This window comes from Lytechinus pictus, chromosome 19, assembly GCF_037042905.1.
Source record: "Lytechinus pictus isolate F3 Inbred chromosome 19, Lp3.0, whole genome shotgun sequence".
In the NCBI taxonomy this organism is placed as follows: Eukaryota; Metazoa; Echinodermata; class Echinoidea; order Temnopleuroida; family Toxopneustidae; genus Lytechinus; species Lytechinus pictus.
The window spans coordinates 4,753,725-4,776,013 of NC_087263.1; the positions used below are offsets into that span (position 1 = coordinate 4,753,725).

The window sequence follows — 22,289 nt, forward strand, 5'->3', positions numbered from 1 at the left end:
CTAAAAAAGACCATTGTTTTGGCAAATATTTATGTGAAAATACTGAATCGATTTTGAATCATTTTTGTCTCGCCTGCATAGCAGAGCGAGACTATAGGCGCCGCTTTTCCGACGGCGACGGCGGCGGCGTCAACATCAAATCTTAACCTAAGGTTAAGTTTTTAAAATGACATTATAACTTAGAAAGTATATGGACCTAGTTCATGAAACGTAGACATAAGGTTAATCAAGTATTACTGAACATCCTGCTTGAGTTTCAGGTCACATGACTAAGGTCAAAGGTCATTTAGGGTCAATGAACTTAGACCATGTTGGGAGAATTATTTTCAAAATCTTAACCGAAGGTTAAGTTTTTGAAATGACATCATAACTTAGAAAGTATATGGACCTAGTTCATGAAACTTAGGCATAAGGTTGATCAAGTATTAGTGAACATCCTGCTCGAGTTTCAGGTCACATGACCAAGGTCAAAGGTCATTTAGGGTCAATGAACTTTGGTCAAGTTTGGGGTATTTGTTGAAGTACTATCATAACTTTGAAAATTTATGGATGTAGTTCATGAAACGTGGACATAAGGTTAATCAAGTATTAGTGAACATCCTGCCTGAGTTTCAGGTCACATGGCCAAGGTCAAAGGTCATTTAGGGTCAATGAACTTTGGCCAAGTTGGGGGTATTTGTTGAATTACCTTCATAACTTTGAAAATTTATGGATCTAGTTCATGAAACTTGGACATTAGGTTAATCAAGTACCACTGAATATCCTGTGCAAGTTTCAGGTCACATGACCATGGTCAATGGTCATTTAAGGTCAATGAACTTTAGCCGTGTTGGGAGTCTTTGTTAAATTACCATCCTAACTCTGAAGGTTTATGGATCTAGTTCATAAAACTTGGACATAAGAGTAATCGAGTATCACTGAACATCCTGTACGAGTTTCAGGTCACATGACCATGGTCAAAGGTCATTTAAGGTCAATGAACTTTGGCCGTGTTGGGGGTATTTGTTGAATTACCATCCTAACTCTGAAGTTTATGGATCTATTTCATAAAACTTGGGATATAAGAGTAATCAAGTATCACTAAACATCCCCTGTGAGTTTCAGGTCACAAAACCAAGGTCAAAGGTCAGTTAGGGTCAATAAACTTAGGCCATGTTGGGGTAATTGTTGAATTGCCATCACAACTTTGAAAGTTTATGGATAGAGTGAATGAAATGTGGACATGGGTGTATTTGACCATATGAATGGTGTTTTTGTGAATGATTATTTTATAGTAGTTTTCTTAAATTGCGTAATGCAGGCGAGACTGCCAGAGGCGTTCCACTTGTTGTAGTATTGATTCCAAATAAGGAATATGTATTATTCAAACATTAGTGTCTATAAATGGTATACAAATAGCTGTGAAAATCAAAAAAATATGTGGATCATCTTTTATAACTTTTGCTTTTGATTCTTGAATGATTGTTATGTCATACATGTAGCTGTGATATTTTACAATCTAAATTATTAAAATATTACCCTGTACTTGTTTACCATCGACTAACTTGTACTAATCATGTTATTGTATGTAATTTTGTTTAATTGCATGTATGTTTTGTGCAATGTGATACTGGAGATTTTTTTAATAAACTTTTCCAAACAATCCTGAATTAGGGTCCTGTGTGGATAAGAAAACTCCTGAGGTCCCGGCAAATTTTTTGGCACTCTAACTTAATTTAGGGAGTTACTTTTTTTACTGGCTTTCCATGCCCAAATCCTACAAATCCTAAGGGCTCAAAACCCTAACCCAATACCATGCTTAAAGAATTGAGTATATGAATATAAACAAGGCCCAAGTCCATAGGAGGTCATTTTGAAAAAAAAATTTATGAACATTAATATTCATGTAACTTGTGGTCGGGCCTTTTGTCTGGTGGACTTGGGTCGTTTTTAGAATCATATGGACTTGGGTCATTCTTACATTCATATACATGTTAGACTTCTGTAGTATGTAGTAGAAGTAATGAGAGAGGGCGCTATGTTATGAATGTAAGATTTTCCTCCTTTTTTCAAGGCATTTCTGAGATCATTTCAGATTTATCATTTTGTGCACAAGATGAGTCATTGTATAAGGAACAATTTCCCATATCTAACTCAATTTCGCAAAAAATTGGACTTGGGTCGTTTTTATATTCAGATACTCAATTGTCATTAAGGCCTATACTCTGAAGTCTGGTTTAACTATACTGTGGTATTGTAAAGTCTGCACTGAAAGTTTTGGAAGTATGAAAGTACCAAAAGATATTACACTGCATGTTCTTGTCTTTTCTGGGTACTTTTCAAAAGCTTTAATTGTTATATAACTTTGAATTTATATTTTAAAAGAGTTTATGATTTTTGTGCTAAATGTGATGATTAATCATTTATCTAGAGAAATTAAGAATTTTGTTGCATTTGCATGACTGCCCGTATTAAAAACATAAAGATGAATTGTGTCTTAAAGTTAAAATCTGAGTTCAGAATACAAGCCTAAGAATCTAGAACAAGCACACTTCGTCCCTTGCATGAGTGGATGTTTAGGCCTAAAACTTGGTTATGATGCTGCCTTATTTTGAGATCACTTGAAAATTTATGATGAAATAATTATGATGCAAATACTATGTTGTTATACTTTATGATTTTAAATTATGTGTTCCTAAAAGCTCATTTTTTTTTGCACAGGAAAATGTTAAATGATCCTGTCCCTCAAATGAGCGATAATGACATTTCAAAATAAATTGCCTTCATGTATCTTTTTAATTATCATTAATTGTGGTGCATTTCCAATGGTTTATTTTTGTGTAGTATTTATTATTTTCTTTCTGAAAATACATGAATTATCTTAAGCTCACAAAAATTTAATCATAACAATAATAATTGTGTTTTATTGCTAGGATTTTTAAAATAACATGTTCAGTCCCATTTATTTGAAAAAAGTTCGCTATTAAAGAAATGTGAATAAATAATTCGCACACATGCCCACATTTTTATATCCTCACTCTGGTCGCATTCTCTCCATGACGTTAATATTAGATTCACACTCACACACTCCCTCACACTTGCCAATATATATATATATCCTCACTCTGTCCGCATTTTGTCTATGATGATAAGATTCACACACACTCGGTAAAACACCCACACCCACCATTACACGTACCCTCACACCCACTCCCACACGCCTGCCCATATTATATCCTAACCTTGTCCGCATTTTTTACATGATGTGTTTAATTGATGCACAGATACACACCACACACGCAATCCCTCGTGCATATACAACCTCCCCCACACACACCCATGCACGCATGCACCCGTACACAACTACAATACAAAGGTGACATTAGACATTTATTTCAATTAACTTCAAAACAAACTTTTAAATAAGGCAATGATAGAATTGAAAGAAAACGAAATTAAACGCAAAATACAAACCGATTTCACACGATCCAAGGCTATTGTTGGTCAATTAAAATGCATAACCCCAAAGTCAAAATGTACAATAATATCCGGAAGCGTTAACAGTAAATAATTAGAAAATGAAAATTTTATTTAATGCCCTAGCTTGTGGTGCAACTCATTTTGCCGCTGCACCAGACTACGGGAAAATGTTGAATATGATTTATCTGCAAGCACACTAAATTCCCTATAGAATATACTTGATACTTAAAATGTATGTATGCAATTTATGTAACCTTCCGTCATCTTAATAGTTGAATAATTATGTAACGGAAGAATATTGGAACGTGTGGAGTCCGACCTTCCATGTTTCCACTGATATTTTTTTTTATCTGATAGAAAAGGAATCAACTTCGATTATTATAATGGATGGTTCCGAAATCTGAGAGAATTATAGTCAGTAATTTAATGAATTAGGTTGAGAGAATTATTTATATTTAATAATTTTACCATATATTCAAATCTAAGTCGTATATTAATAAGGTCTAGGAATACATGCTTGCCTTTTGCCCATTCTTGAATGGGCATGTTTGCGAGCAAAAGCCATCTCTACTGAGGCCTATTTAGTTGGCTATCAATTCTGCCAATTTTGTAACACATAACCACTGTTTGTTCTTCTCTTCAGAATGTTTCTCTATTCTTGTTTTGATATTTCACCCACCGACGCGCACCCCATCATTCTCATTTCTAATTTCCTGTAGTCATTACCTCCCATCAACCTGATAATAACTCTTCATTTTTACTCTCCAGCATCGCGGTGTAATTAAACCCTCCTGTCTAACAAACGACAATATGTGTCTTGTAATGAATAGATAATTGTTTCTGCACAGGGTGATCTTTCATAAAGCTGTTTGCTAGTTAGGCATGAATATACGAACGACTGGTGACCTTTTTTTGTGGTATATGATTTACCTTAAATTATCATTGGTGTTGGTTGAATCCCCGAGAAAGTGTCACCAGTCGTAAAAATCATGCGTAACATCCTTTATACTGCTTTATGAAACTGTATCCATGACAGAAAAATGACGCACATGACTGAGGTGACTTAATTGTTAAGATATGACATTGTAACATTTTGCTCTTAATGATGCACGGAGTCGACATTTGACATCCGCAATCAGTTACAAGCTCCAACAGGATTAACACCGGCGGTGTTTGACCGGCCGTTTCAAAGCATATATGCTTAAACTTTATTCCAGGAGCCTACGTCATGGCTCTATCAGTTCCCATGCGGAATGAACAGGATGGCTCCAAATGACGTCTTCGCGGATACATTCGATGACTTCAGATGCGTTTTCATCGTCACTTTTGTTTCAAATTGTGTGTGCTCCAGGACCTAGTCCTCGGACCTAAAGGGAAAACGTGAGATTGATCAGAACAATAAGAAAAATGAATTCATCCGTGGATCTTGATCAGGAGAATGACTCAATTAGAGTAGAAACAAGAGCCATTGCCATCAGCCTGTCCTTCGGTTTTCTGGCATTCCTTACGCTAATTTCTAACGTTTTAGTGCTGTTGGTACTTCATCGGGGTCGCAACCATTTCGATGAAGTCATGCGAATTCTGATCCAAATATTAGCGATAACAGATCTAATGGGTGGCATCCCTGGTTGCCTGTTACAGAGTCTTCACCATTCTTTGAAGCAGTTCGCACCTTCGGCTGTGATCTGCAAACTGGTTCCATTTGTGACAGTAAACCTGGTGCTCCAGTCGCTCTACATCGTGTGCTTGATCAATATTTACAGACTAGTTTCTGTCTTGCGACCCTTCACGCATCTGCGTTTCCTGACTCCTAAAACAGTACGCATCTGTGCAACAATCATGAAGTTTGCTGTGTTCGGATTCGTTCTTCCTCTTGTTCCCTTGAAGGGCATGCCTCTGAATAGCCATTTAGACACGTATTGCGACCCAATCGTGAACGTCTGGCACCCACCTCCGGACATGCTCCCGAATTTAACCGCATCAGTCGCGGTCACTGTCATTGCATTTGCAATACCGCTTCTGATACTCACCTATACCAATGCGAGGTTGCTGTTTATCGCTTGTCGGGTAGTGCGTAGGAACGCAAACGTCAAACGATCCCAAACGCTATCCACAGACCAAAACCAAACCATTAACCTGGAATCTGGGAACAGTCGGTCAAATCAACAGAATAATCGCATCAAGTATAAGAGCACTGTCCACCCTGCTTCATCTGGCTTCAAAGGACTGAAGACAGTCATCGTTGTCACGGGATTATTCTATATATCCTGTATCCCTTTTTGCTTTATTGTCACCCGTGCTTTAAAGAACAAGGACTACTTGGAATATGATGTTGTCTCCATCTTTTTCCTCATGAGTAATACATGGTGGAATGGACCCGTCTTTATATACACATCTAAGACCTTTAGAAAAGAGGCGTTCAAACTAAGGAAAGACATGAAACTTTGGTTGAAGGGGAAGTTTATTGGGGTCGGTCATGACTGATGTACGTTGGTTCAAGGAGGTTTGAAATGAGATGGAGTAAGAGCAAACAAAATTCATTTGAACGAGGTTCAAAGCCGCCAGCAGAAAGTATGTCAGGCATGCACAACATTCATTGCAAATGTGTAGACAAAATGATTCCCGCATGACTCCGTAAATATTTATTGGGGTCGGTCATGACTGATGTACGTTGGTTCAAGGAGGTTTGAAATGAGATGGAGTAAGAACAAACAAAATTCATTTGAACAAGGTTCAAAGCCGCCAGCAGAAAGTATGTCAAGCATGCACAACATTCATTGCAAATGTGTAGACAAAATGATTCCCGCATGACTCCGTAAATATAAGGGAAATATGTTATCGTTATGATAATTGCTTCTTCGCTGCATCTAGGTCTGGTTATATGTGCAGTTCATCATTCGGAGGCATGCGAAAAGAAATTATGCAATATTTCCTGAAATATGACTCAAATTTACTCTTACATTTACTACAATGAACAACAATATTCGACCGCATTTAAAATTTTCATTAGCCGTAATCGATCGGAAAAGTGTCAAAATCTGGTTTCATTAAAGGTCAAATTCTTATTTTTGTCACTAATTAAAGGTTAATTTATACAATCTGGCCAAAGTTCTCGGCGTAATATTGCTTTGGTATTGATGTCTTGTCATGCGTTCAAATACCAGTTTGTTGTTGTAAAAGACGGAGTATCGATACAAATGGATATTTGCAAAAAATCACTCCTTGGATTTCCCCATGAGACTAGCGACTTCGAACGGCGGAAAACAAAAAGTTACTTACTGCCGTACCTTCTTTTGTTCTTCTTTGAAAATGAACAGCTGCTTGGATAAATTAGTTGCCAGTTCGGGTTGGTTAAAAATCAAACTTCTGGCAAAATTGTGTAGTTAAGCTTGAAGGGGAAGTTCACCCTGACGAAGAATTCGTTGATTTACCAGAAAAAAATATTGGGGAAGGTTTGAGGAAAATCAATCAAAGATTAAGAAAGTTATTACAATTTTAAGATTTTGATTTGCGACATCATATACGAGCAGCCCTATATGTTATGTATGAAATGTATGGATTTGATTTTTATTAATGGTCAATGATGACTAAAATATTTTTTTCTCTCAGGAGCGGATGTGAAATGATTTGTCTGTTGATATACTGAAGGTGCAATAAAAATCATTTCCATTTTTTTTAGAAAATGATATTCCATTGATTATTTTTTATTTCACAATACATGGAAATCTGTTCGCATATGAAGTCCTGAATAAAAAAAAATGAACTTCTAATAACTTTTTTAAATATTTGGCGGATTCCTCAAACCTTTACCAATATTTTTTTTTCATTATTTTCTGCTATATTTACAATAATATTTGCAAGATGGAATTCCCCATTAACATCGTGATATATGACTTTAAACTTCAATACTTGGATGACTCCAACAAACGGACACGTTCTTTCAATCGACTTTCGAAAATAGTTTATGTAAAAATTTCACGCACCTGTTATTGATATGCTAATAATTCCAAAGTATATAGGCTTATTTTATTGTGAATTCAATATTGCAATACAATGTACAGTTTTGGAAGTTAGTTTATTATTTATTTATTTCTGTTTTATTTACACAGGATAGCCCTTTCAGTTGTAAAATTGATTTTACAAGGGGTGCTTTTATGCGTTTCGTCGCAGAAAAGAATGATTTCAGCAATGGAAACTTATCATTTGCAATCTTATTTTTATGTGTGTGTTTTACATTCACGTGAACAAAAGTATGAATATTAGCTTCTCTGCAATAAATGTACATAACCTTGATATATTTGTTAATGTTTTAACTAAACTCAAAGAAAGAAGGCTCCATATAATATCGTGGTATTACTAGAAATTTAAAGACGTCATAAGCGGTTCAAGGGTTCCATGACGAGTCAATATTAAGTGCGTCTGAAGAAGTCCGAACCACCAGCAGGTTTGTATTCAACTGTTTTAATTGCCAATTAAATAATTCAAAGATCATTAGGTTATCCCTTTGAGTTACTGCCTATTCGGAAATACAATATAATGGTTTAATTCCTTGAATCAATATGCTGGTAAAACATACACGTTATACAGAACATAAATGTATTGCTTAAAGATAAATTCCAGTTTTGGTAACGATCTCAAAATGACTTTTTACAGAATCTAATATAATGACCACCCAAGTGTCTGTTTGTATGAATAAAAAATATGTGCCAAAGGATTCTGGAAGAAATTGTGTAATTGCTGAGAAATAAGCAAAATAAGCGCGGATTCGGTCACTTCCGTCGGGTCTTTATTTCAGCAATAATAATACACTGTCCCACGTGTGCCTATCTGTGTTGGTGATCTTCAGTGTGAACATTTTTCAGCGTAGATTTCAAGATTTCACAAAGGTCAGTTTATGTAACTGTACCAGATCTAGATCCTCGATGATATACTGACAATTAAGCCTGGTTTTACGGACTTTCTCATAAAATCAGTGTTTACTGCAACTACTGGCATTTCTCTTTAAAGTTGTACAGAGAGCATCGCTTAGACAGAACTGGAGATCCATTTTTAATTAGATTTGCATGTATTCAAAATTGTGACGGTACAGACACTGAACAGTCCTGGAGTGAACAGTAAAGTGTATTCTTGATTCAAAATAAAATTCTGTTCACTGGTTTAGTGTCAAGTACTTCGACGCTTGGATGATGTCAGGCGAGTTTAACGTTTACATGGTGATTTACATTACATCAAGATGAATAATACGACTGCCACGTTTCCAAATGTTGGGGTGTATGGAGAAGCAAGGATCATGGACATTGTGGCTGGTATATGCTTCAGCCTCACAGCCCTACTCGCTTTAGTTTGCAACCTTTTTGTCCTAGTAGTGCTTCATCGAAACTGTCGACGCTTTGAGGATATCATGCGATATCTTATCCAAACTCTGGCGGTCTCAGATCTGGTCGGAGGCTTTGCGTGTTGTCTTGTCCAAGTGCTTCGTATCACGCTCAAGACCTTTCCATTCTCAATAATAATCTGCAAAGTTATTCCTTTTATGTCATTCTACATGATTCTGAGGTCCCTGTATTTAATGTGCATCATCAACCTGTACAGATGCGTATCTGTAGTGTATCCTTTGGCTCACCGAAGATACATAAATATGAGGAGGATGCGCATAATCGTCTTTACAGTATATTGTTGTTCGTGTTTTTTTGTTGTGCCTTTGCTGTTGTTTAGAAATGAATCACCCAGTGGAATATTGAACATTTTGTGCGAATTTAGATCTTCGAGAGAGCCAGACGATCACGATCCCGAATATGACATCCGGGAGGTCAACACAAGGGGTTTCTTCGCTATTGTGTCATTGGCCATTCCACTCGCCATTATTACTATCACAAATATCAAACTATTGATTATTGCTTGCAAGGTTGCACAGAAAAACACACACGTAAGGGATCGAGCAGTGTCTTCTTCGTCATCCTTCGGGCAGGACAATCGACAAGGCAACACCCACAACGCACAGCACAACGCCCTCTCCGTCAGAAGTTCTGACAACGATCCTAGGCGCAATAGGGGTAACCTTTACGCGAAAGTTCGAGCCATTCTTGGGTTTAAGGGCCTTAGAACCCTTCTCGCCATAACATTAATGTTCTATGCGTCTTGTGTTCCCGCCTGCGTCTTAATTGGAATATCAGCAGATCACCACGACACCATTAGCTCACCCTTATTTATGGCATCTTCCTTGTTGCTTTTAGGAAACTCCTGGTGGAACGCCCTCATATTTCTGTTCCTCTCCAAAACCTTCAGAGAGCAGGCAGTAAAGTTGAAGGAAGTGTTCTTGTTACGTTGTACCTTAAAGTTTGACGCAGTGTAATTACTCACGTTTGACCTGGAAAGTACTTATTAACCGTGTTCAAAATAAAGTGGCCGGGAAAGGGTCTTCTCGTTCATGTGGTCCTTTTATACCTATGTTGTGTTCATTTTGCCACTAGTTGGTAAACGTGTAAGAAAACCTATGTCAATCAACACTTAAGTTGATAGTGGATCTCGTGACTAATACAAGTTTGGCTTTTACCCATGCAATCCGAGTTTTAATGTATCTTACTGCGTCGTACCTAATCATTTTCTATTCTTTCAAATCTTGCTATAATTATGGTAACCAATTCCTTGGGGAAACGAAAAGTTTAATGAGTTCACGCGCGTACTTTTGGCGCATGCACCTCGTACTCGCCATGATTTCTGCTGTCGAAGAATGATACGAAATATACGAAATATAGAGTGCATATGGCATGAAACAGATACATAATGAAGGCATATTTGTTTTGATGTCAGGTCAAGACTAAAAAGAAAGCTTGACAGGTATGATTTCATCACTCTAGATGTTGTTATGGGTGACCAGGAAGAAAAAGGTCTAATTCGTAAATCAATTGACAATAACGAGCAGTACAAGAAAATGTCATTGTCCCAAATCATTTATGTTAAAGTAAACAGACATGGCTTGCCCCATTGGTAATAGGCATTATCATTTTGTATCTATGCTCTAGGTATATCCAAAGGCTGTACGATATCATTTTTCTGTAAAATATTTCTCAAATTTGATGAGAAAGTGGTTCTATAATTTTCTTACAGTATCTTGACATCAAAACACGCTTGGTGAATATTTTAAGATATTAAGTATGTACTCGATCCATATAGCACAATCTATATCATGTATCTAGATTCTTAGTAATGTTGAGCTCATCGAAGTTCATGTAATCCTTATGGGGGGATGAAAAATATGTCCAAAATTTAGAATTTTGCCCGAAAAGCGCGCCGAAAAATTGATGATTTGGAATCTTTAATATTTTCATGCCAAGTTTAATGGTTTATTCATGGTTTTTGAAACATATATTTGCAGTGTATATTTTAAAAAGTTCAAGTTGTCAAAATTAGTGGGGGTAAATCGATAATTGATAAATTTGCTCCTACCCAATATTTAATGGGGGAGGGGGGGGGGGCGATCGCCCTTGCCTGCCCCCAGGATCGACGCCCCTGTTCATACACATATATAAACCCCTCAAAAAAGTTTGGAAATCTGAGTTTAGCCATTAATTTTTCCCAACTCGCAATTTTGCACTATGCATATTTGATATCATTCAAAAGATCATGTAATTATCTTTAAAATGATACCATGCTTGTTATGACCATGCCATCACGACAAGAGCAGGATTCAAAAGTATTGGATGAGGTCTGAATTGAAAAGCTGCAAAACCAGCAGAAATAGTCATGAAGGGTCAATAACGCACATGATTTTTTTTGTCTGTGGTGTCAATAGAGATGAAAATCCAATCAAATCAAGCCCCTGCTTCTTCATTTTTGATGTTTTGTTGTGGTTTATGTAGTAATGGTCCTGTGAGATAACATGGTTTGGGTCGTGGTTTGAAATACACATGCATGTTTGTTTGTTATGTGTTTGCTTGTGCGGAGGCGTGTTGATTCCATGTTAATGTTGATGTTAAGGTGCATGAAAAAATCGAAAACAAAAGAAACCGCTGAGAAACTCACTCATCCCCACGGGAAACTAGTGACTTTCAATATTGTGTCATTTTGCAACTTTTGAATTTTTACCTTGCCCCACATTTCAAGGCACTGCACATCCATGTGAAGCATAATATATTATGCTTCATGTATACACAACAAAAAAAGTAAGTCCCCCCTAAATCAAATTGCTGTAACTTTTGAACGGAATTATTTTGATATATGATATTTCGTAGGTGGTTTTCTACACTCATTAAGAAACTCCTAGGGAAAAATGAGATTGATCGGTTGAGTCATGCATGAGTAATTAAAGATTGAATTAAAAATGACCATTTTTTAAAGTCACAAGAGTCGTTTTTCAGATTTTGCAAATACAAAGTTGGGCAAAAGTTATTGTTAGGTGAATTTTATGGTGTTAATGCCATTTTACTATCCATCATTTAGCCACTCCACACACAATTTTGATATCGTATGTTCATGGTTGAGTGAGCACAATATTGCAGGGGCCGCAGAAGCGGGGTAGGGGGGGGGGGGGCTGGGGACCCCCCACTTTTTTCCAAACGCATGTACAAAAATGTAAAAATGGCCACACGATTGTGTTTTTGCATGGCCAGCCCCCCCCCCCCCACTTTTGGCTAAGTCCCTCCCCCATACTTTGAAAACCGTTCCGCGGCCCCTGTATTGTGACGTATCATCATAGGGGGTTTTGGTAGTATCCTCTACAACTTGTTAGGTCATATTAACATTTGAAAATGTTGGTGGCTCCCTCGATGATAGGCCCCTCCCCCATTTCTGGATCCACCCCTGATTTGTCCATAAATTAAACTCATCATGGGAAATTGTTAGGAAAAGAATACATTTTTATGCAGTATAAAGAGTATTCATTCCTAAGTTTTTGAATGTGCTCGCTCAACCATGAAAATGTTAGAAGTTCGGAAAGTGTGTGGTGATAGAAATGATGGATGATAAAAACAACAGCAATTAAAGTCACATTTGAAACCGAATTTGCCCCCAATATTCACCTTGTTACCCTTTAAAATGAGTCTGTGACATTGAAAATACAAATTTTCCCACTTTGATGCGTGCTCACTCATCCATAAATAAACAAATCGATTTCATTTTTGCACAGAATTCTGCCCATAGGTTGATAAACATTACTGCCAAATGACATTGCTAAAGACAGCCTTGAAAAAAAGTTCCACCATATTGAATAAGGGGTTACTTATTCTTAAACATATGCATCCATAATGTACACAAGTCTATGAGAGATGAAGTCAAAATTTTAACAAATATGAAATAAGGGTTTGTTTCATGGACGGTTTTTGTTACTTCTGCCGACAGTTATTTCATGAAACTTCGCACATGGCTTCAGAGTAACACTATCCAAAAGGCGCGCACACCAAAATAACAATTCGATACGGCACAGAGTGGGGCCAAGGCCTTGAACTTTCTCCTCATTTGCATAATTTTCGAATATCGTGTGCTCACTGATGCATTAAACATCGGGATTTTCATAAAAATCAAATCAAATGAACCATGCAAGGAGGTTTGTGACAGATATCCATAGTTACAAATTGCATTTTTTCCAATAACGTAAAAAAGAGCTAATCACATTCCACATGTTCATTCAAGCGTGAATGTTTAATTAAGCGCCTTTGAATCATTGAAGCATGTTAATTGGTCATGAACATAACAAAAAAGTTGATAAAAGATCAGTTTCAGTTCTCAAAATGAAACAATACTTGCCTATGATATTTGAAAATCGTATTTTTTGTTTTCAATAAATGTTCATTGAATCGTGAAATGATGAATATTGTTGAAGATACTCTTCCCAAAAATAATTGTCATCATATTCTATCATTTTTGTTGATAAAAATGTGTAAAAACTTCAATTACAGCAAATTTGGACTTGTGTTCATTCAACCGTGAAATTTAGCCAAACAAGTTGTATCGTCTTTTAGAAAGTACTTTTTACAAGCCTTCTGACTATTTTTCATGATGAGAATGCGGAATCAGTTCCATTAAAATGGAATCAAAGTCATGATATTTGGCTTGTGACTTTCGAAAAGTGACATTTTTGCCTTCTGACGGTGCTCACTGAAGCATGACGTAAAATATGTCCACAACATTTACTCAGATGGTAGCTTATAACATTTCCTACACGCTCATGTAAAAATATATCAAAAACTCGCATTGGTTCGGAAATTATTGATGTTTGTTCAAGGGGGGACTTACTTTTTTTGTTGTGTATATATTATAAAGCATAATATATTATGATTTATAATCATGTATGTATTTCATATATCCAAAGGTCTGACAACAGCTCAAGCATCTGCTTATTTTGTCATACCACTGCATGTCTGCAACCTTGTTATAATCAGTTATGTTAATGTTATGTTAATCATCATAATTATACATTAGTATTATGTAAAATTCAATGTAATCAATTTTGTGATGGTCACAATATGTACATTGTCATGACACGCAGAAATAAATAAATAAAATAAAATAAAATAATCATATCATGTAGGGTATCATTTTTAAGAGAATCAAAATCTATTCATTGGTATCAATCGGACATTAACATTTACTAAAACCGAGGAGGGATTATCGATTAAAGTCAGATTTCCAAACTTTTTTTGAGGAGTTTATATAAATATATATATATATATATATATCGCCAATATTTCCAAAGGGCAGATAGCTCTGGGGAACCTTGATTTAAGCCACGCCTACCATTGTTGTCTTCATTCATTATATATATATATATATTGTGCTCAGCGGTTCATGTTTGATCTTTATATCTTTCCTGTTTCAATTTTGCCTCATTTAGGGCTTACAAAGCTTTGACTTTTACCATCATCGTTAATCATTATACTTACAATCGGGTATCGGTCGCGTGTCAACCATTCTTATGAGTAAATTTATTGCAGTGTCCTTGAATGTTCAAAATTTATGTATCACATTTATCAATTGAAATGGGGACAAGGCAAGATTTGACAATTTATTTTATTTTTTGCGATGTTTACTTCACGGGAATTTATACTCTGTGTACACTAGCTTTGAATCTCACTGTTGCCTGGAATATTATCTTTGCATGATTGAAATTTTACTTGTTTCATTCTCCACTTCTCATTTTATATTTTACTGTGTTGACTTTTACAGAAATCCGTTTCCACGCAAACTAGGTGATATTATTTATTTTTCGACTTATTGCCAAAGTTGGTAATTTTGGCTCAGTCAAGTGATTTATTATGTTATACAATAAAAGTAATAATATTGTTTATCGCTTCATTACCTATATCATGAGATAACTCCACCATGAAAATTCAAAATGATAATCAAAATACATGATCTGTAAATTGCTCATTGGCTTAGAAAGTCTACAAACTTGTTTTCTCGAGTTTCTCAATGTTAATACAACTGGGCATGGTGGAGTTTAACTACAAGGAGTGGAATGCTTGTATGAGGGAAGAATAGCTTTATATTAACAAAGCTGAGTGGGTTTATACACCATTTCACTATACTACTGATTTTATTATGTATTTTACCTTCTAATGTTTTTTTTTTATTGTGATATGGAAAATAAATACCAATACCACGATCAGCATGAGTTGGTAAATAATTATTTAGGGGAATTCTGAATAATATTTCTTCATTTCTTTTCAAAAAGAGTCATATACATCACCACGCTTGATATAGCCCACAAATTATTGGTGGTGTTGAAAGCTTAAGTTGAATTTCCTTTTTAATATGCGATGCTGTGATTTGTATCACGAAGCGACTTAATGGAGAAGCTTTTAGGAAGAAGAAAAAAATGCCCGTCATTGCGTTTGCGTTTGATTCGTTAATTGCTCATTCTGTAGTATTAGCTTTACACTGTACTTAGATTGCCTAATTATGTTGAGAGGTTTTTGCTGTAAACCATTACGAAGTACTTGACATAAAATGTCGCTCTCTTTAAAAAGACAAGACAAAAAGCAAAAATGTACCCCTTTTGTTAAAAGTGAATCATTTGGAAATAATACTTGTCAGTGGCAATTAGTATGAAAAGGGAGAAGATGGAGAAAACAAATGCTTCAGCCGGAACCGCCTTTGAAGACAGGATTGTGGCTAATTCTGGTACGGATGTTACAGCCATCGCCATTTTAATCTCAATGGCGTTTCTAGTCTTTGTGAGCAACATCTTAGTTTTACTCGTTCTTCAGAAAGGACGAAGTCTCTTTGATGAGGTTATGGCTCTCCTGCTTCAGATACTCGCTTTGTCGGATCTCCTAGGAGGTACGGTTGCATCGCTTCTCACAGCTACTGTCCTCCTTCTAAAAGTGACCCCTACCTCCCGTGCTATCTGCAGAATGACCCCTCTGGTGAACAACTTCATGCTCTTGCAGTCATTGTACGTCGTTTGCCTTGTGAGTTTCTGTCGCTATCTTTCAGTCACGCGTCCATTGTTTTATCTTCGGAGCGTGACAGTGTCTCGTGTACGCATCGCTGCCTTGTCCGTCAAGGCGTACGTCTTGCTTAACACGTGCGTCTTTCTACCAATACAGGGTTTTCCATTCTGGGATGTCCTGGATGAGATGTGTAATGCACAGACTGAGAGGTTGGATGTCCTACATCACAGGCCATCCGAATCCATCTTATCTGGGAACTTTGTACTTGTTGTGGTATTCGTATCAGTTTCCTTCATACTGCCTCTGTGTCTACTAACATTTCTGAATTATCGACTCCTTTGCACTGCCTGTCGTATCAGCCGCCGCGAGAAAAGCCAGCATCGGGCTGTCCAAAGAAACCCAAAGAGCAGTCACTCCGATGGCAGTGGTTCTTCGAACAATAAATACCCACATCAGGAGTATCACCTCCGGATTGGGAGACGACATGAGCGGAAGGGTCTTCGAGGATTCCTCACGGTATTTATAATGACCGCGTCCTTCTATGTATCTTGTCTACCTTATGTTGTCATATCCGTTCTAACGTCAACGGCACCGGATGTTAGGCAATATCTGAGCGAGTATGGGTGGATGGTGGCCCTCATGATCATGATTAGCAATGCTTGGTGGAATGCACCCATTTACCTTTTAACATGCCGGACTTTCCGGAAGAAGGCACTGGAGATCGTGACATGCAGGAAGTCGAGGGCAATGACAGCTTTCCAAGGTAGCGGACACTCGCACGTTTCCCATTTATTTCAGTTGCAGCCTCAAGCCTCTCATCAAATAGAAACCACTGGATAGATTCATATTCATCAGTTTGCACTTTGACTATCGACTAAGATCACCGAGAGTTGAAAGGAAAATTATATTTATAAGCATAGCATAGTGACCCCCAATTCCATTTGTGACTGGTTTGCATCATTCGCCCATCAGAGACGAACCATGAATTTATTGTTAATAAATACCGTTAATATGGCTACATCCGAACTTGCTATTGTGGCCTTCTTTTTTCCTCATTTCATCTGATACCTATTTTGTTTTAACTGTGAATGTCGAAATATTTATCATTTGACTTCATTCGCTTACTCGCTAATGTGAGTTTATCATCTTTGCATTGTAAACACCGGTATGTAGAGATGTCACCTTTTGTCTTGTTGTGTTTTTGCTTCAAAACTTTAATGAACCGACAAAAGTGCAATATATCTCCTGTTATATCAATTAGTAACATATATCCACAATGTACTCACAAAAGTAGGCGACATTGATTATATCTAAATTCGTAGTCAATCTCATTTTTATTTACCCCTCCTTTAGAAATAACGGATGAATAACGTGTATGGATTCATTTTTGGAACAATGTACATTTTGATTTGAAATCTTAAAACTTCTTAATTCATTTATGCGTGCATCATGGGTATCGACTCCGTATTTAGTGTTTGCCGTAGGCCTAATGCCAATTTCCATCTTCATGTCCAAAATCCGAAGTGAAATTCAAAACATTTAACGAAAGTGTTTATAGGAGCAATCATTTCCTTGAATTTACTGTGGTTATATGAGCATTGCATAATTATTTTCTGTGCTTTGTGATGGTGTTATTGCACAAAACAAAACCCTAAATCGATAGACACAGCTTAAAGTTAATGCTAGAATGTTTATGTTATATAACATAAATATAAAGACTTGAATGACGAAAATGTAAGGACTTTGTCCATAGATCTCACAACTGTGTTTTCAATCGGCTTTGGTCATGTTGGTACTCTGGAATTGTTAAAATCGATCGCCATCTTCAGCGTGAAATAGCCAAAATTATTCTCCCCCTTGATTTTGTTCTTACCAGAACTTCAAAAAGACAGATGTGTCATGTATGTACCTCGTCCTCATTAACATATTCCCGACCTTTCGCTGGAGAACGCGAACGCTTATTTACGACGGTTGATTTTGGAAGAGACTTTTGGGGCCGTCGCAATTCAAATAATGCGACATGAGGATTTTGTTTAGCTTTCGCATCTGCAACGGAAACATCAATCTGCGGTTCGTGTGCAAAATATTATGGTAACAGCGACAGCCCACTTCCATTGACGAGTAGATACCAGGCGCGACCACGCGTAAAAGGCTAAAGAGTGGGCAAGTACGTTACGTATAGGCCTATACGTAACGTTATAAGGGTGTAAAAAACGATGTTTAAAATACTGAAAATGGGGATACATTTCCAATACAAGTCTTGTAGGGTTTCACAAGCCAAATACTTGTTAAGGGATGCATTTTCATAATCTGGAAAAGACTTGCTTCCCTTGTTTAGGGTGCTTGTCGAAACTCCATGGTCGCGCCTGGTATCCACTCGTCAATGGAAGTGGTCCCCCCGAAAATTTGAACCTAATCACCCATTTCGGGGGAAAGTAAAACATAATGCCCATAACATTGTGTGCTAGAGGCATATTGTTTGTGTAGAAGGAGCAGGTAAAAGAAAAAAAAAAACGCAAATTCGGATGGTGTTCAGACGCGGATGGGCCTATTGCATATGCTGTGTACATATCAACGCATGCGAAATGGTTTCGGCTGGAGAGGTGATCTCACCCATGGAATCAATTGCCAGTGATCCACTAATAATCCACATTAGATGCAATATCGATTCGACAGATTGTAATGATCTATATCTAAGCCTTAATTCAGTCAGTTTTTCCTCACTCAATATGTACTCGATTTGTTTGAAAAACCACTTTCTTATCCATGTCATAATCTATTGTAGGCCAAGCATTTCGAATATCTCCAGCCAGCTGTCATAGTCGAGGCTCGCCGCCGGCTCAGGGGGCATACGCTGATGACCAGTCGTACATGCATGAAAGCCGGATTTAATCTCGCAGCATGGTGCGGGTGTCACGCGAAAGAATTTTGCACACGATCGAAAAGCAGATCTGTAGGGCCTGTAACACAAAGCTAAGTAATGATTGTAGAGTAGTTTTCTACGTTTGATTCTGTTGACTATAATGTACAATCAATTTTAAAAATCGAGTCTATGATTAATCGTTAACTTTTGTGTTACTGGACCCTAATGTCGCGTTCCAGAGTTTTGCGAAAACTCGCAATTGCTGCTCCCCTTTGTGTCCTAAATAATCCTACAACCTTTTCAGTAATATTTTGTTACACATTTATTACGCCATTTATCAGTTTGATTTATTAAATCTTCGCTTAATTTCCCCCTCTCTTTCATGATCCGTCTATGGGTGTTTCACAAAGGAAATATAAGTTTGTGTTTCAGTTATGTTGCTTGTAACGTGTATAACCTTTGAGTGAGAGCGGGAATAGTATCGAACGCGTATCGTGTCTCTTGGGTCCGTTGCAGAAAGAGTTGCGTTTAAACGCAAGTCAAAAAATCAATCGCAAGTCCCAAATGCGCGCTGTTGAAAATCAAGTTGCGCATGATTTTTAGAGTTGCGATTGATTGCAACTCTTTCTGCAACGGGCCCCAGATCTGACCAATGCAGTGATGAGTTTTACATTGCACGCAACTCGGAATCTAAGAACGATTTATAGTCAGATTTAATTCTTTGTGTGAAACGGCCCTCAGTTGTACAACTTTCAAGGATGCAAAGTGGAAGGTAAGCATGATAGTCGTGATTGAAGATGACGGCTCTTTATTGGAAAGCTAGTGGGATTATGAAACTTTTAATGGCATAATGGGATGTGCTCGTTTCGTATACAAGTATATTTTCATCCGCTCTCATCCGTTGATGGGCTGTCTTAGATATATTAGATTATTCACGGCAGAGGGACATTTATTGCGACTCGTTTATCCACTCTTCGAAGATTAATGGTCGTGTCATGGACATCTCGCTTCGCTGTTTAATGGCTGATATTGAAAGACACCGAAATAGCACGTCGCACATCTGATTTCTGTTCGGTCATTAAAGTTGAGGCATTATTTTGCTATAGATTTACAAAGAAAAATCATACAACCAGGTGCGAAATTCGAGGGTTCTTGTTCCAAGAATAAATTAATGCTTAATTGCGAGCATGGTTAGTGGCCAATCCTCTTGCATTCTATTACGCCACTGTCAATATTACTTTCATTCATTCAAATGATGGTTTATTGAAGTATGCTCAGCGGCTCTCCTCTTCACCCACACCCACCCACACGCAAGCACACACTCTCTCTCACACACACATGCCACGTATTGCACATTAAAAAAGACATCAAAGGTGGATAAATCAAAATTACCACAATTAATGGGATTGATTGGAATAATTTATAGAGATTTTACTTATTAAACGGACCCCATAATACGAATTGAGATTCCAAGAAAGCCAGTGAGAACATTCCATGATAAAACACTTTTGAAAAGTGGGCGCTGATGGTACTAGAGTGACACGTGCCTTTGAAAGAAAGGTTACCCGTCACGATTTTGTAAAATTAGCATTTCATTATTTATACCTTGATGCGCCAATGTACAACATGACAAAGATGCTTTGCGATCCCCCGAAAAATCTCGAGCGAATCTCTCCATCGCTCTCATAATGACATTGGTCGATCTATAAACTAGTATGAAACAGTTTAACACCCCAATGACGTCATTGATTACATGCTTAATGAGAGGAGGAGTTAGTTGCTATAGCAACTACATTTCCGAGTACCTCTCTTGAAGATAGAAGTGTCATACAAATACTTCCTGCGTTTGCGTTACCCTGTGATTTTGGCTCCCATGCATGAATACGGATAGCCCTGGCTTTCTCTCTTAGACTACTCAATGCTTTGTGATCTTACATCAGCACTGTTAAGTGCTTTTTGTTTGAGATAGACATAGTCATCCAAATCCTGATGCGGACCATTGTCTACATTCAGTGTTTTTCAGCATTAACATTTCAGAGCGAAATAACACCTGAATGATGATTCAGAATGCTCATGTATCACTCACATGTCGCTGTTTAAAACTATTCTTTTCCCTCTGAATGATAAAACTCATTATAAGCTTTGTCCATTACAAGAAGTGAATTATACTTCATAATAGGAACGTGCAACGTTGTGTTAGAGTTCGTCATTTTTACAACGCTTTGAAGCATTCATCATCAGCATGGCAGAAACAAGCTTTGGTCAACTAGAGACGTCAACCGATGTTTTGGTTATCACGAGGGTGGACTATGACTTTGACCTTGTCCATGTTATGTTCTGTTCGACCATGTCCATTTTAATCTTGATATCGAACGCATTCATAGTCTGTGTCCTCAAAAAAGGAAAATCCTGCTTTGATGAAATAACAAGTTTCCTGTTCAAAATCCTGGCATATACAGACATCGGCGGAGGTGCTGTCGGAGCTCTGATCCACGGTCTCTACTTCATCTCAATGCGAAATCACATTTCCGATACTGTCTGCCGGTATGTGCCGTTTTGCATCTCATTCTGCGCACTGAATTCGCTTTACCTCGTCTGCCTGATCAACGTCCAGCGTTACGTTGCCGTGACGCGTCCCTTCAAGTACATGCGCATCGCCACCACCAAACGGTTTAAGGTTGTCGTCTGCATTTCCAATGCCTTTGTCATATGTCTAACCGTTATTGTATTACCGATTGAGGGATTCCCCTTTACGCCGATATTTTTATTGATGTGCCGAGACCAGTATAGAGTTGGAGACATCATCTCAAGGGTTGAAACTACAGTAGGACTGAGCATCATAGTCCTAGCAATTGCCATCCCCCTAATTGTGCTGTCTGTTCTCAACTTGCGTCTGCTGGCGATCGCGTACCGTGCCTCACATCGACTTCACATCGTCTCAAGTCGGAGCCATCGGGATCAAGAGAAGAGTGGCTCAGGCTCAAAGAGCGTCTTTAAGATCACAGAAGCTAATGTTGCGAATGCTGTCCAACGTCGACGAGGTTTGAAAGGACTGAAGACAGTGATCGCAATTTCTGTCTTGTTCTACGTCTCATGTCTGCCCTACGCTGTCGCTCTAATCCTGACGATGGTGAAGGGTGAACAGTCATACTATCTTTACTTCGTGGCACTCGCCCTGTTGCTCTGCAACTGTTGGTGGAATGGTCCGGTGTATTTCTTTACCAGTAAGACATTCAGGAAGAAGTCTCTAGAAGTCCTTGGATTTAAGAAGACCGGGATGAAACGGGCCGAAGTATCTACGAAGGAACATAGTTTAGCCACTTAACTTCCACGGTGACATCCTACAAACGACGGATACATAATATCTCATTTAAATTTACCCTCGAAGCAAACGATGAAATACTCAGAATGTCTATAGAATTTACCTGTACGTCAGTACGTGTAGACTCGTTCAAAGGTATTAGACATGTTCGTGGTATTCATGGTATTGGATGTTTCATAGTTTTAGATCTTCTTGTAACAAAACAAATGAAAGTGAGTCATCTCTGCTCAAATAGGACATTCGGCATCTTCGGCTC

General features: G+C 37.7%; 3 protein-coding genes across 3 annotated transcripts; all 3 read left to right on the plus strand.

Moving 5' to 3' along the window:
• The first annotated feature begins 4,866 nt into the window (after positions 1-4,866).
• Positions 4,867-5,943, plus strand: LOC129282619 (uncharacterized). Its single transcript, XM_054918498.2, has one exon. The coding sequence runs from the start codon at positions 4,867-4,869 to the stop codon at positions 5,941-5,943; it is 1,077 nt and encodes a 358-aa protein (XP_054774473.2).
• A 9,557-nt stretch (positions 5,944-15,500) lies between these two features.
• LOC129282620 (beta-1 adrenergic receptor-like) lies at positions 15,501-16,688 on the plus strand. The gene has a single exon (XM_054918499.2). The coding sequence runs from the start codon at positions 15,501-15,503 to the stop codon at positions 16,686-16,688; it is 1,188 nt and encodes a 395-aa protein (XP_054774474.2).
• Positions 16,689-20,953: 4,265 nt separating this feature from the next.
• LOC129283056 (beta-1 adrenergic receptor-like) lies at positions 20,954-22,036 on the plus strand. The gene has a single exon (XM_054918889.2). The coding sequence runs from the start codon at positions 20,954-20,956 to the stop codon at positions 22,034-22,036; it is 1,083 nt and encodes a 360-aa protein (XP_054774864.2).
• The last annotated feature ends 253 nt before the right edge of the window (positions 22,037-22,289 follow it).